Consider the following 12,119-nt stretch of genomic DNA (forward strand, 5'->3'; position numbering starts at 1 on the left):
CATATCCTTTTTTGCTAGATTAATGAATTAAATCAGTGCAGTGAATGGTTTGACAAGTAGCAGAAGTAGCATCAGGGATGGAATAAGATGGCTTAGCCAGGATTGGTATCTGGGAGAAGGAAGACCAAGAGTGGGAAAAGTGTGAAGGAAGACTTACCTTGTTGGCAGTATTAGACTGTTGATGTTTTCAGCTGCAGTCAGGCAGTCTGCTGTCTGTTTCCTCAGTTTAATGTGATTTTAGTAGATACATGTGACCATAATTACCTCCGATTTTGTGGTTATTTTGCACTTCTGTACTGTTAGTTATGTATATAATGAGGCCTAATTTTATACTTTGTCATTCACTTTTACCATCATAAAACAGTCTCCCTGAATTTTGTGATGAAGTCCAAATTCTCATGTTAAGTAAACAGAGAATTTTCCTGCAAACATCAGGGAGGAGGAGTTGTTGCAAGCAGTGATGGGAGGTACATCAAAGTGGTTTAGATCTTTCTCTTTTGCTCTTAGGTTAATTATTGAAAATAACATAAAATGTTATTGTAAGTACAACTCACTACTGATGTGGAATTGGATAGAATGTAAGTAAGTCTTTTAAACAGTGAGGGACTCATGGTGGGAAGAAGGTGGAGTCCAGGCATGTAAGTCCAGCAGTAGTAAAATTTTCACTGTTTTTGCTGTGAGAATGGTTTGGGGGAAGAAAGGGTTGCATGTATGTGTTTTTTTAATTTATTAAAGTAAGTGGGTTCTGCTGTAATTGAAATGACAAAATCAGGTTTTCTAGAAATAAGTAAGAAAAAATTACTGAACACAAGGGAGTTGTGGAAATGTCTTTTGTGAAATTGAAAGTATATAGATATAGCTATTATTGAACAGTGGTGTAGGAAATGTACAAAAATATCAGAACTATCACTGAATCCCCATTTGATGTCATTGTTCCAGATAGTAATATTTCACCTGCTTCACTTTATTTGCTTAAAAATCAAAGTAACCATTCTAAGCTTCTAATCATAATCCACAGTTCCGCATCATAATAGGGCAACATCACACTGAGTTACATATCAATAATTCTAGTTTCTGTTCAATTAATTAAACCTTTGGAGCAATCACTTTTTATTTCTGCTGTTAATATTTGTGGTTTTTTAGTAAGTTGCCATATATTAGCATCCTACCTGCAAATTTTTGAGAGACAGATTAGTCCCAGCATGTGCCTGTAAGATTGCCAGAGCTCTGGTAATAGTTTTCTTGCTCAGTATGATTGTCTGCAGTTTTGATGCTTTGTGTCATGTCAGATTTCTGCTCGAGCACATGGGGCCAGCTTCTATAATTCTAACCATCTGTTGGAGAAGTCCCCTATCAGATATGTGTGTCTAAGTAAATACAACAGTTCCAAGTTGATTTTCCTGGAAGTCTTCAAAATTTCATTGCTTGAATATGGTGCAATGAAAAACTTCATGGTAGTACAGGTCACTAATAAGCTCTCACAGAAAAGTAGCATTTCTTAATTTGACAGGTGTGTCACTTTATTGAATTAATAAAGTATTTAAAACTTGCCAGTCTGGAAAAGATAACAGTTTGGACCTACTGCATTATTTTGAATGAAGGACTTGTGTTCCACTGCTTAGAGAAAACTCAACACAAATGCCCCCCTAATGATATAAATAATCATCTGCATGAAATGTCAGGACCTGTAGAGATAGAACATGGAGTAATTGGTACAAATTGAAAGAGGGGACATTTAGGTTAGATGTTGGGAAGACATTCCTTACTCTGAGAGCAGCAAGACACCTGGAACAGGTTACCTAGGGAAGTTGTGGGTGTTCCAACCCTGGCAGCATTGGTCTTGAGTGATCTGGTCTAGTAGGAGTTGGCATGGAGGTTGGGACTTGATGGTCCTTAATGTCCCTTCCCATGCCTTGCGTTCTGTGATTCTGTTCTGTGTGTCCACAGAACTTTAATAATCATACAGCCTTTTTCATGGGGGTGGAAGATTGTTAGTGCAAGCCATTAAATAAGAGTATGCACGGATAGAAGGCTGCTCCAGATCTGTCTGTAGAACCGGCAAAGTATTAATCAAATCTGGGATTTTGAAATGTGTAGGCATTAACTTTTTACATTGGATTAATTACTTACTGTCTTCTGCCAATACAGCCAGCAGCCAGCTTCGGGTGTAGCCTATTCCCATCCAACCACAGTTGCCAGTTACACTGTCCACCAGGCCCCGGTGGCGGCGCACACGGTCACTGCAGCCTACGCCCCGGCCGCAGCCACAGTGGCGGTGGCCAGGCCTGCCCCGGTGGCCGTGGCGGCTGCTGCCACGGCTGCTGCCTACGGCGGGTATCCCACGGCACACACAGCTACCGACTACGGCTACACGCAGCGGCAACAAGAAGCTCCGCCACCACCACCTCCTGTCACCACACAGAATTACCAGGTAGGTTCCTGCTGTGTGATTTTTAAAAGGTGCTTTGAGAGGAGGAAGCCAGTTTGGAAAAGAAAATGTGATTCTGTGAAACTGCTGCTGTAAAGAAAAGCACTGTCTTGCGTTAGCTTAGATCTTGGCTTGGTGTGCAGTGAACTGGGTCGTGGAGCTGAAAAGAATGTTTCAGTAAAAATTTTAAGTAAAGGTAGTAGTAGTTCCTTTGTCAGATTCCTGGGTGCCACGGGAGTCTAGTACCAAGTCTGTGAGGACAGAGGATTGCCCTAGGAGATAAACTACTCTGGAGGTAGTTTTTGGATATCCTCCTCTGAGATCCCTGCTTAACCTTCTGTGGTTACAGATTTTTGCAAAAGGGCTTTTGCTCTCTGTCCCCTTTAATCTTGAAATACTGTGTTTCTTGTAATAATTTTTCAATTTTTAATCCTGAACTTATCAGGACATTAGCTAGATTCTAATTAGCATTTTGATTTGTTTTAAAGGACTGTATTGCCTGCTGGATGTTCTCAGTTCTTCTGTACAGATTCTCTAATTTGTTATATATTATGAGGTCAGTTATTAGATACATTTGGAAAAAAAGAGTCCTGTAAAGGAAATAAAATAATTTCTGTTTACACAGGCTGGACAAAAAAAGATTTTGTTGCTGTATTTCTTGGAATTAAAAAAAATATTAATACATTAGTACATTTCAGCTCTAGTAGTTCATGCCTTGCTCCCCCTTGGTTGATTAACTCTTTGTGCTTTACCATAAGCATGGCGAGCGTGGGAGAATGTACATGCATATAGTGGCTTCCAGGTCATCCCCTTCCAAGCTTATTAGAGATCTATTAAGTTGTAAAGGTGACAAATGAGCTACTTGCCTTGACTTTACAGACTAACAAACTAGTTGATACACCAGAAAGTAAGGAAAGTTTTAAAAGTACCACTTTAATACTCTTTAAAAATATAACCAAGAAAAATGTTGTTAGTGATGAGATTTTTAAAGCCAATGCAGGCTCTTGTTTCTATCCCTGAGAACTTATTGGGCCTTGTAGAAATTCATATTTTGTAGAGATCTGTGGTGGGTTTTAATATTTTACAGAAACAGAATCTGATACAGTCATTAAAAACTATTGAGAGTAGATGCTTTTCAAAAATAATTTGGTCGAGAAAGGATTAATAGCATGAGAATAATACCTGTATTGAATCTGTAAAAGATCATTAGGGTTGTTTCAGGCCTGAAGTATCTACAAAAGTAAATTTAATTTCTCTAATTCATTTATTTGTATATACTGTATGTGTAGATGGGAAATTTTTATTCCACTTGAGTAGGCCAGCAGACAGTACATTGTTAATTTGGCTCTGCTGATGACTTCTGTTACTCTAGCCATATACCTACAGGTGGTTTCTGTGTTTTGAATCCTTAGGATTCCTACTCTTACGTTCGATCTACTGCCCCAGCTGTGGCTTATGACAGTAAACAATATTATCAGCAGCCGACCGCGACCGCGGCCGCCGTGGCTGCTGCTGCCCAGCCACAGCCCTCGGTGGCTGAGTCCTACTACCAGACAGGTGGGTGTCATGATTCAAGCTGCTCTCCTTACTCAGTCTTGTCAACTACTTTAAGCCTTAAAAATATCTGTTCAGCTGTTTCACATTATCTTGGTTTTTTTTTTTTTTTTTGTTTTAAGTTTTGTCGTGTAATATCTGTCACTGTATGGAAGGTTTTTCTGTGCCTAGAACTTCAACTCTTGTGGCATTGCCATATGCAGCTGCCTCTGAGGTTTGAACTGCCACTTAGTACACTTGAAAACGTACTTCTAGGCAAAGTTCTTACTGATTTGTCTAGAAACCTTGCTGAACCAGGTTGAGATAATCAGTGTTGTGTTCAGATAATAACTCAGTTAGAAATACTCTTTCAATTCTCTAGGTACTTTCTGTATATAATTCTCTAATTATTCATATTATGATTGCTACAAAGCATGACTCCTGCTAAGTTTTTTTTACACAGAATTAAGAGGAAAGTTTAGATGTGCTTTGGTTTGGAGTATTCTAGTAAAACTGTTGGATAAGAACATTGTTTAAAACCGTGTTAAAAACATGATAGTGCATTTAAAAATAAATAAGTTTAAGGTTTACTGCTGTGAGCTGTGACTTGATTGGATATATGGTATGCAATGCATAGACATGACAGTAAAGCAATCCAATGCACAACACTAAAAAGCATAACAAATGAAACAAAACTTCCAAAACAAATGTCCACTTTTTACACATTTGTTCACAAGCATATTGTTAATTTTCTCTTACTATGGTTTGCATTTCACTCAGTTAAAACATGTCAGTGTTTGTACACTTGTATTTTCTATCCTCATTAGCTCCAAAAGCAGGATATAGCCAAGGGGCAACTCAGTACACCCAAGCCCAGCAAACACGGCAAGTGACAGCGATAAAACCTGCCACCCCAAGTCCAGCAACAACTACATTTTCTATATATCCGGTGTCCTCAACTGTGCAGCCGGTGGCAGCTGCAGCCACTGTTGTTCCATCCTATACTCAGAGTGCAACGTACAGCACAACAGCAGTAACTTACTCTGGTAAGAATTTTGCATGTTTCATGCTGGGATCTTTGCAGTTGCTACAAAACAGACTTTCAGTGCTCAGAATTTTAGCAGTTCATGGTCAATTGCATCATAGTCTGCTATGATATATTCATTCAGTTTGATCGTTACAATGGCAGAAAGTTTTCTTGTATCTTTAAAAGAGGTTTGATGTCTTATGTGTGTATTTTGTTACATGTGAGAATATACGATGTTCTGGCATGGCTACCTGAGCAGTGACTTATTGTAGGGTGAAAAGGAAAAACACAGAATATAAAGCATAAGGAAATGCATCCGCTCAGATGTTACTCCCAGGAAATTGGAAAGGGTGCATGCAGTTACAAAGACAGGGAGGAATAGTTCAGTATAAATCTTTTGAGTTTGGGTTGCCCTGACCCAAAATGGAATGAGAAGTGTGTACTGAAAAGACTTACTCAACCATTAGGAATCCAAAACATAGTTAAGGATGAAAATACGTTAACTTCATAGCCATAGATGGTAATTAACTGGCAGGTTATAGCTATCATGAACTTTTTGTTTTCTTTTGTTTCCTGCTTAAAAAGGGATTTTTATATTTCCTTGAGACAGAGCCTGGTTTCCTTGATTTTTTCAACTGAAAAACAATGACTGTGTAGCCAGGTTTTAATGAGCAAAGCATCTTCTTTGTACAAAACAACTTAAATCACTGAAATAGGATGTAATAGCACTAGACATTCTGTCTTTTATCTTCATTTTTTTCCCCCTTCCTCTCCGTATTATCAGTCCTTGCCATTTGGAAATGTGAACAGCAAATCTGGTTCTAGAAGATTGCTTGCTTCATGTGACCTTTGCTAAATCTTTCACTACAATTTTTCTTCCATCATACCCAATCTTACCAGATGTACCAGGAAATTTCATGTGTTTTCTAGCGGTGCTTTGATATATCTAACATAACTGTGTGTCTGCAAATATGTGTCTAAAACGGAATATATTCCACCACAATTGGTGGCTATATATTTGTCTGCTGTGAAGCATGAGGCCAAATTCAGGACTGCCTGATAAGATCTCAATGGATTACTTGTATCTTGCCTGGCCCCTCAACTGTTATGCAACATGATTTGAATAAGTGTATTATGTATTTGATACATTATATATAGTTATGTAACATTTGTTTTTCATTTTTCAGGTACCTCCTATTCTGGCTATGAAGCTGCAGTGTATTCAGCTGCATCGTCCTATTATCAACAGCAGCAGCAGCAGCAACAGAAACAGGCAGCAGCAGCTGCTGCTGCTGCTGCTGCGACAGCTGCTTGGACAGGGACCACCTTTACTAAGAAGGCACCATTCCAAAATAAGCAACTGAAACCAAAACAGCCTCCAAAACCACCCCAGATCCACTACTGTGATGTTTGCAAGATCAGCTGTGCTGGGCCACAGGTATCTGTATTATGTATTATTCTACTGTACTTTCTTCTTCTATACTTGATTCATAATTTCTTCAGCTAAAAAAACCTGATCCTCTTAAGAGTCATAGAATTGTAGAATGGCCTGGATTGGAAAGAACCTTGAAGATCATCTAGTTTCAAGCTCTGTGCTGTAGGCAGGAACACCTTCCACCACAGCAGGGTGTTCAGAGCCCCATCCAGCCTGGCCTTGGGCACATTCAAGAAGGGGGCATGTGCAGCTTCTCTGGACGAGCTGTGCCAGTGCATCATCACTCTCACAGTAAAGAATTTCTTCTTAATACCTAAACCTACTGTCTTTCAGTTTGAAGCCATTCCCCCTTGTTCTGTCACTCCAGGCTTTTGTAGAAAGTTTTTCTTCTCTCCATTTTTCTTAGAAACTCCCTTTTGGTATGGGAAGGTCCCAGTTAGGTCACCTCAAAGCCTTTTCCAGGCTGAGCAGACCAAATTTTCCAATCTTCCTCGTAGGGGGGGTGCTCCGTCCTTCTAATCAAGAGTATTTCTTAATTTTTAGACCTGATTCTATGCTTCTACTAAAGGAATAATGAAATAAAAACATGTGCTATTATAGAAAGAGTTCCTGTTGGCAGACCTAAAGATACACTCCCTGAGTTTGTACAGAGAAGCTTTACCTGACTTCAGAATTATTTGAAACTTTGAATATGGTTTGTTTCTTTAGTATAGGAAACGTCTTAGTAAATACTGTTTTGAAAGCTGTGGAACTACACAAATTTTGTGAATGGGAAACCTGAAAATTATTCTTCATTATAATCCAACTCCCCTGTTCAGTGTCATGGCAGGTGCAAGTGCCTAGAAAGTAGATACAAAGTCATGCAGAGTGTTTATGTGTGAGTCTTGTAAACTTGTCATTATTTCCTACCCTGTCTGTTCTAGGTCGCCAGTGTCAATATAGGAACTAATATCAACTTCTGCATTTCTTCAGTGCAGCTTTATTTGTGCACTACCTTCTTTTGAGATGATTTTTCTGTTTATCTGGATATACTTAGAGTTTGAGGGAAGCTGGAAATCAAGAATAATTGAGTGCAATGCAGGAAACTGCAGTTTCCTGATCCTGTTGACTTCTCAGTGGTGATATCTGTTGGCCACTACTTGATTGGGAAGTTGAGAAGTTAGGGGAGAAAAACCTGTATTGTTTTACCTAAGTGTGGGATTCTGATGCTGGAGAAGAAAATTTTCTGGTCTTAGAAGTGGCCTCTTAATGCCTTAGAGTGTGCCATACTGCAGAAATTTCAGTGTAGGAGCTACTTCTTAGGTAAAACTTGTGTTTTCACTGTGTTCTCTATTAAGTGTATTCACAGGAATGATGAATCAACAGTACAAAGACAGCTTACTCTGTGTTTTGTTTATTTAAACAGACATACAAAGAACACTTAGAGGGCCAGAAACACAAAAAGAAAGAAGCAGCATTAAAAGCCTCCCAGAACACCACCACCAACAGTACATCTGCTCGTGGAACTCAGAATCAGTTGCGCTGTGAGCTTTGTGATGTGTCTTGTACTGGGGCAGATGCTTATGCTGCCCATATCCGTGGAGCCAAGCATCAGAAAGTAAGAGTTTTCTCTTCTTTTTACCATGAAAGTCAGTATATACATTTCTCCCCATCATTTTTCCTCATTTTAAGGAAGGAGATAATACACAGGAACAATATAATTTATATTACTTTATTTAAAGATTTTAATTCTTCTTTTCTTTTCAAACTTGTCTTTAGGCTTACTATTAGAAGGGCACTGTTGAAAGAAAGGGGGCAAAATACTGCCATGGCATCAATGAAAAGAGGATATATTGGGATATCATACAAATCACAGGAAGAAAGTGTGGAGTGAGGTGATGGAAAGGTACCATTAAGGATATATGGTACCATGCTTGTGCCCCCGAACTTTTGTCAAGACTTATTCTTGAGATTTATCTTACTTGTCTGGCTGGGACAGTAAATCTTCCAGTTTCAGAACTTGGAAACATTGTAAGCTGAGCTAGTGGAAAGACTAGGAGTGTTAGGAATCATTTCATAATTCTTGTAAAGAAAACTGTCCTGTGGAAGCAAGGAAAAGTGTCCTGTAGTAGACTTATTTATAATGAGTATGTTTAGACTTCTGGTACATGTTTTTTCTTATTATTTGGGTGCTCTTTGTGGGCATTCTGGAATAGAAACTGTAGGAGGCACTGTGAAATGCTGTGACCTCTGTTTTAAATTTGGCCATGCAACAGAAAATGCAATGATAGGTAGAATATGACTAAGTAACATGCAAAGTGATTGTGTACTAAGCCTCTTCAAATGTAGCCATCAATAGACACAGTGTTGCTGAAGCTGAATTAAATAACTCTTATTTGCAAATATTTTTTGGAACGGAAAACAGTTCAATGTGCTGCCTTCTTTAGGGAGACTAAAAAGTGACCAGACAACAAAACAGACACAATGATACACTAGGAGCAAACTGTATTCTTGAACTATCCTGAGTTAAAAGCTTGTTTGTTATATTTCTGTTCTTATCTGAAGAGCTGTGGGAGTAAATGCCTGGTCTGACTTGCCTAATGCAAGTAAGCATTGTAAGTTAACAAGTACCTATTTCCTTGTTACAGATGATAAAGAGCTTTGACACATCCATCTTTTTTCTTTTCCAAGACTACTTTTTATAAAAGAACAATAGCTAACTTTTAATTTATATTAATTTTTATATTGATATTTTTGCTTGTGATACATTATTTTTATAGCTAACTAAGGGAGATCATGTTACGAATTTTTCTTCCTACTTACAGGTAGTAAAGTTGCATACAAAACTTGGCAAACCCATTCCTTCGACTGAACCAAATGTGGTTACCCAAGCTACTTCCTCAACATCCACATCTGCATCCAAACCAACTGCCTCTGCTTCAAACATAGCAACTAGCAGCAGTACAGTGAACTCCTCTGTTGCATCTTCTGCAGTGAAAATCCTTACTCCCACAGCAAACACACCACTTAACACTGTGTCCAACAACAAAACATCTTCAACTGCTGCTAATATAGCTGTAAAGAAAATATCCACACCGAAAATAAACTTTGTTGGCAAGTACAGAAGTCAGTCTTTATTTTGAAACCTAACCTATTCTGTAAATTTTTCTTAAGAATTAGTGCAGCAGACACAAATATATTTAGGTAACTCCATGCATGAGTTACTCTGCTGTGTTTAAGAGAATTACTGATAGATGAGAATGTCTGTAAAAGTTTTGCTTCAAAACTGATAGTGTTTTCTGCCCAGTTGTCTCCACCTGCCCCCTCTTAAATACTTTTCCCACCTTCATAGGAAGCTTCCCAGTTTTGTTTTTTTATGTAGTAGCTGAAGTATTGTAGTTTATAGTCCGAATTTCAGCTTACAGCCTGGGCAGTTAATGCACCTGCAATAGATTGGCAGTTTGTGATGGGCAACTGAAACATCCTTTTTACAGTGGAAAGCTGACCATGAGAACTGAACTGAACATGACAGAGAGGGGAAGCAGCTGTTCCACAATAAGCTATCCTGCTCTTCAAGGAGAGATCTATGCAGTTGCAACACTGTAGGAGTAAACTGCCTTTACAAACATTATAAAGTTTTGAAGTACTTTTTTTGGATAAATTTACAAAATAACAGAAAAATAAATTATTAAAATACATTTTCTGAATTGTTCCCCATTCAGTTCTGTCTCTTACGAAAGTGGGAAAACAAGTAACAAAAATGCTAGTTTTATAAAGCAGAGGTTTTTCTTGTTAGAATAAACAACTTCAGTGTTTAAGTAACCTGAATGTTGTTAAACTTACTGTTAAAACATTGAATTGTATTGAAAGTATATTTAAGTATCAGCTGATTTTAAAGTCTGATAGATTTTAAAAGACCTATAATTCTTTCCCCAGATCATAGATATTTGCAAATAAAATCTTCAGTTTGCATGTTATGTTTAATCATGTTCTCATTTATGAAGGGTAATAATTTAACTTTTTTTTTTATTTCTAGGTGGCAATAAGCTTCAGACAACAGGAAGTAAAATGGAAGAAATGAAATCAGCTGAAAGTGTTAAAACGCCTCCTGCTGCTACAGTACAAACACAGGAAGTAAAACCTGACACAGCAGCTGAACCAGTGACTCCTACAACTCTTGCTGCCTTGCAAAGTGATGTCCAACCAGTGGGCCATGACTATGTGGAAGAGGTATTAATATGAAAATGTGTGTCATTTTTTGGCTGTTTTAGTAAAACATAATCACAGAGTGGTTGAGGTTGACAGGAATCTCTTTAGTTCCTCATCTGATTCAGTCACCCTGCTTAAGAAGGACCACCTACAGTCAGTCACCCGGGACCATGTCCAGATGGCTTTTGAGAATGGGAGAGGATGAAGACTGCAGAATTTCCAAAAGCAGTTGTGCAAGAGCACAGTTGGTCACAATAAAACAGTGTTCTGATGGGCAGCGGTTTTTCAGTTGGTGCTAATTGTCTCTGGCACTGGGCACCATTAAAAAAAGTCTGGCTCTATCCTCTTTGCACCCTTCCAGGTACTTACATGCACTGATATGATCCCCCTCAGCCTCCTCTTCCCTAGGTGAGACAGTTGAGGTTCCTCTGGATGTCAGTGCAACCCTTTGGCATATCAGCCACTCCTCTTAGTTTTGCGTCATCAGCAAACTAGCTGCCTCATCATCCAGAGCATTACTGAAGGTGTTACAGGACTGTACTGATCCTGGGGTACATTGCTGGCTCCTGGCCTCCAACTGGGCTTCATTCTGCTGATCATCACCCTTGGCTGGGCAGTTCAGACAGCTTTCAGTCCACCTTACTGTATGCTTATCTAGCCTATGCATTAGCAGCTTGTGTAGGAGGATGTGGTGAGACTGTCCAAGGTTTTGCTGAAGTCCACATGGACAGTCTTGACTGCTCTGCATTCATCTGCAAGGCCTTCAGCTTGGTGAAGTCATGCTGACTGCTCCTGATGGTTTTCTTGCCGTCATTGTACCTGGAATTGTTTTCCAGGATTAGCTACTCCATTGCCTTCCCAGAGGTCAAGATGAGGTAGACTATCAGTAATTCCCTGGGTTCTCCTTGAAGATAAGAGTGACAAGGCATTGAACCTGCAAAAGCTTTGTGCAAATGTTTACATGTTTGTGTTGTGCATGTTTCTCTTCTGGTTCATGTGGTTGGTATGAGATAGGTGGTTCAAGCCTGATGTAAATTTTGCATGATACACAGGTTTGTGATTTATTAGCTCACTATGTTCAGGTTTGGATTTACAGCTGTGTACTCTTTGGAATTAAAGGACCTTGATGCTTGCTCATTACCAAGCATAATGGTGTGTCTGTCAGAATCAAAGGTTCTACTTTTCTACTTTGCCTTCTTTCAGTTACTGTGTGAACTTCTTCACATATTTTGGGACAGGTAGACATTATCCAGTGTCACTGGATAATTAGATTAATGGGTAATTAAATGAGCTTTATAATTTTTTTTTTTAAAGACCAAATGTGTTGCAACTTTATTTTCCAGGTGAGGAATGATGAAGGAAAGGTGATCCGCTTTCACTGTAAACTCTGTGAATGCAGTTTTAATGATCCTAATGCCAAGGAGATGCATTTGAAAGGGCGACGGCACAGACTTCAGTACAAGGTAAAAATACTAATGCTTCTCTCTGAAAATCGACCATACATCAGC

General features: G+C 38.8%; 1 protein-coding gene across 2 annotated transcripts in view; it reads left to right on the forward strand.

Annotated features, from left to right (window-relative positions):
- ZFR (zinc finger RNA binding protein) overlaps nucleotides 1-12,119 on the forward strand; it is a 42,278-nt gene that overhangs the window by 13,965 nt on the left and 16,194 nt on the right. Inside the window, exons 3-10 of one of the 2 annotated variants that reach the window (XM_062514067.1) lie at nucleotides 2,149-2,431; nucleotides 3,841-3,985; nucleotides 4,789-5,007; nucleotides 6,176-6,426; nucleotides 7,829-8,020; nucleotides 9,228-9,528; nucleotides 10,439-10,632; nucleotides 11,955-12,074. In XM_062514067.1, the coding sequence (XP_062370051.1) occupies nucleotides 2,149-2,431; nucleotides 3,841-3,985; nucleotides 4,789-5,007; nucleotides 6,176-6,426; nucleotides 7,829-8,020; nucleotides 9,228-9,528; nucleotides 10,439-10,632; nucleotides 11,955-12,074 (1,705 nt within the window). The remainder of the gene's footprint in view (nucleotides 1-2,148; nucleotides 2,432-3,840; nucleotides 3,986-4,788; nucleotides 5,008-6,175; nucleotides 6,427-7,828; nucleotides 8,021-9,227; nucleotides 9,529-10,438; nucleotides 10,633-11,954; nucleotides 12,075-12,119) is intronic. The other variant, XM_062514068.1, reaches the window with a different exon arrangement.

The sequence above is a fragment of the Cinclus cinclus genome, chromosome Z (assembly GCF_963662255.1).
Source record: "Cinclus cinclus chromosome Z, bCinCin1.1, whole genome shotgun sequence".
Classification (NCBI taxonomy): domain Eukaryota; kingdom Metazoa; phylum Chordata; class Aves; order Passeriformes; family Cinclidae; genus Cinclus; species Cinclus cinclus.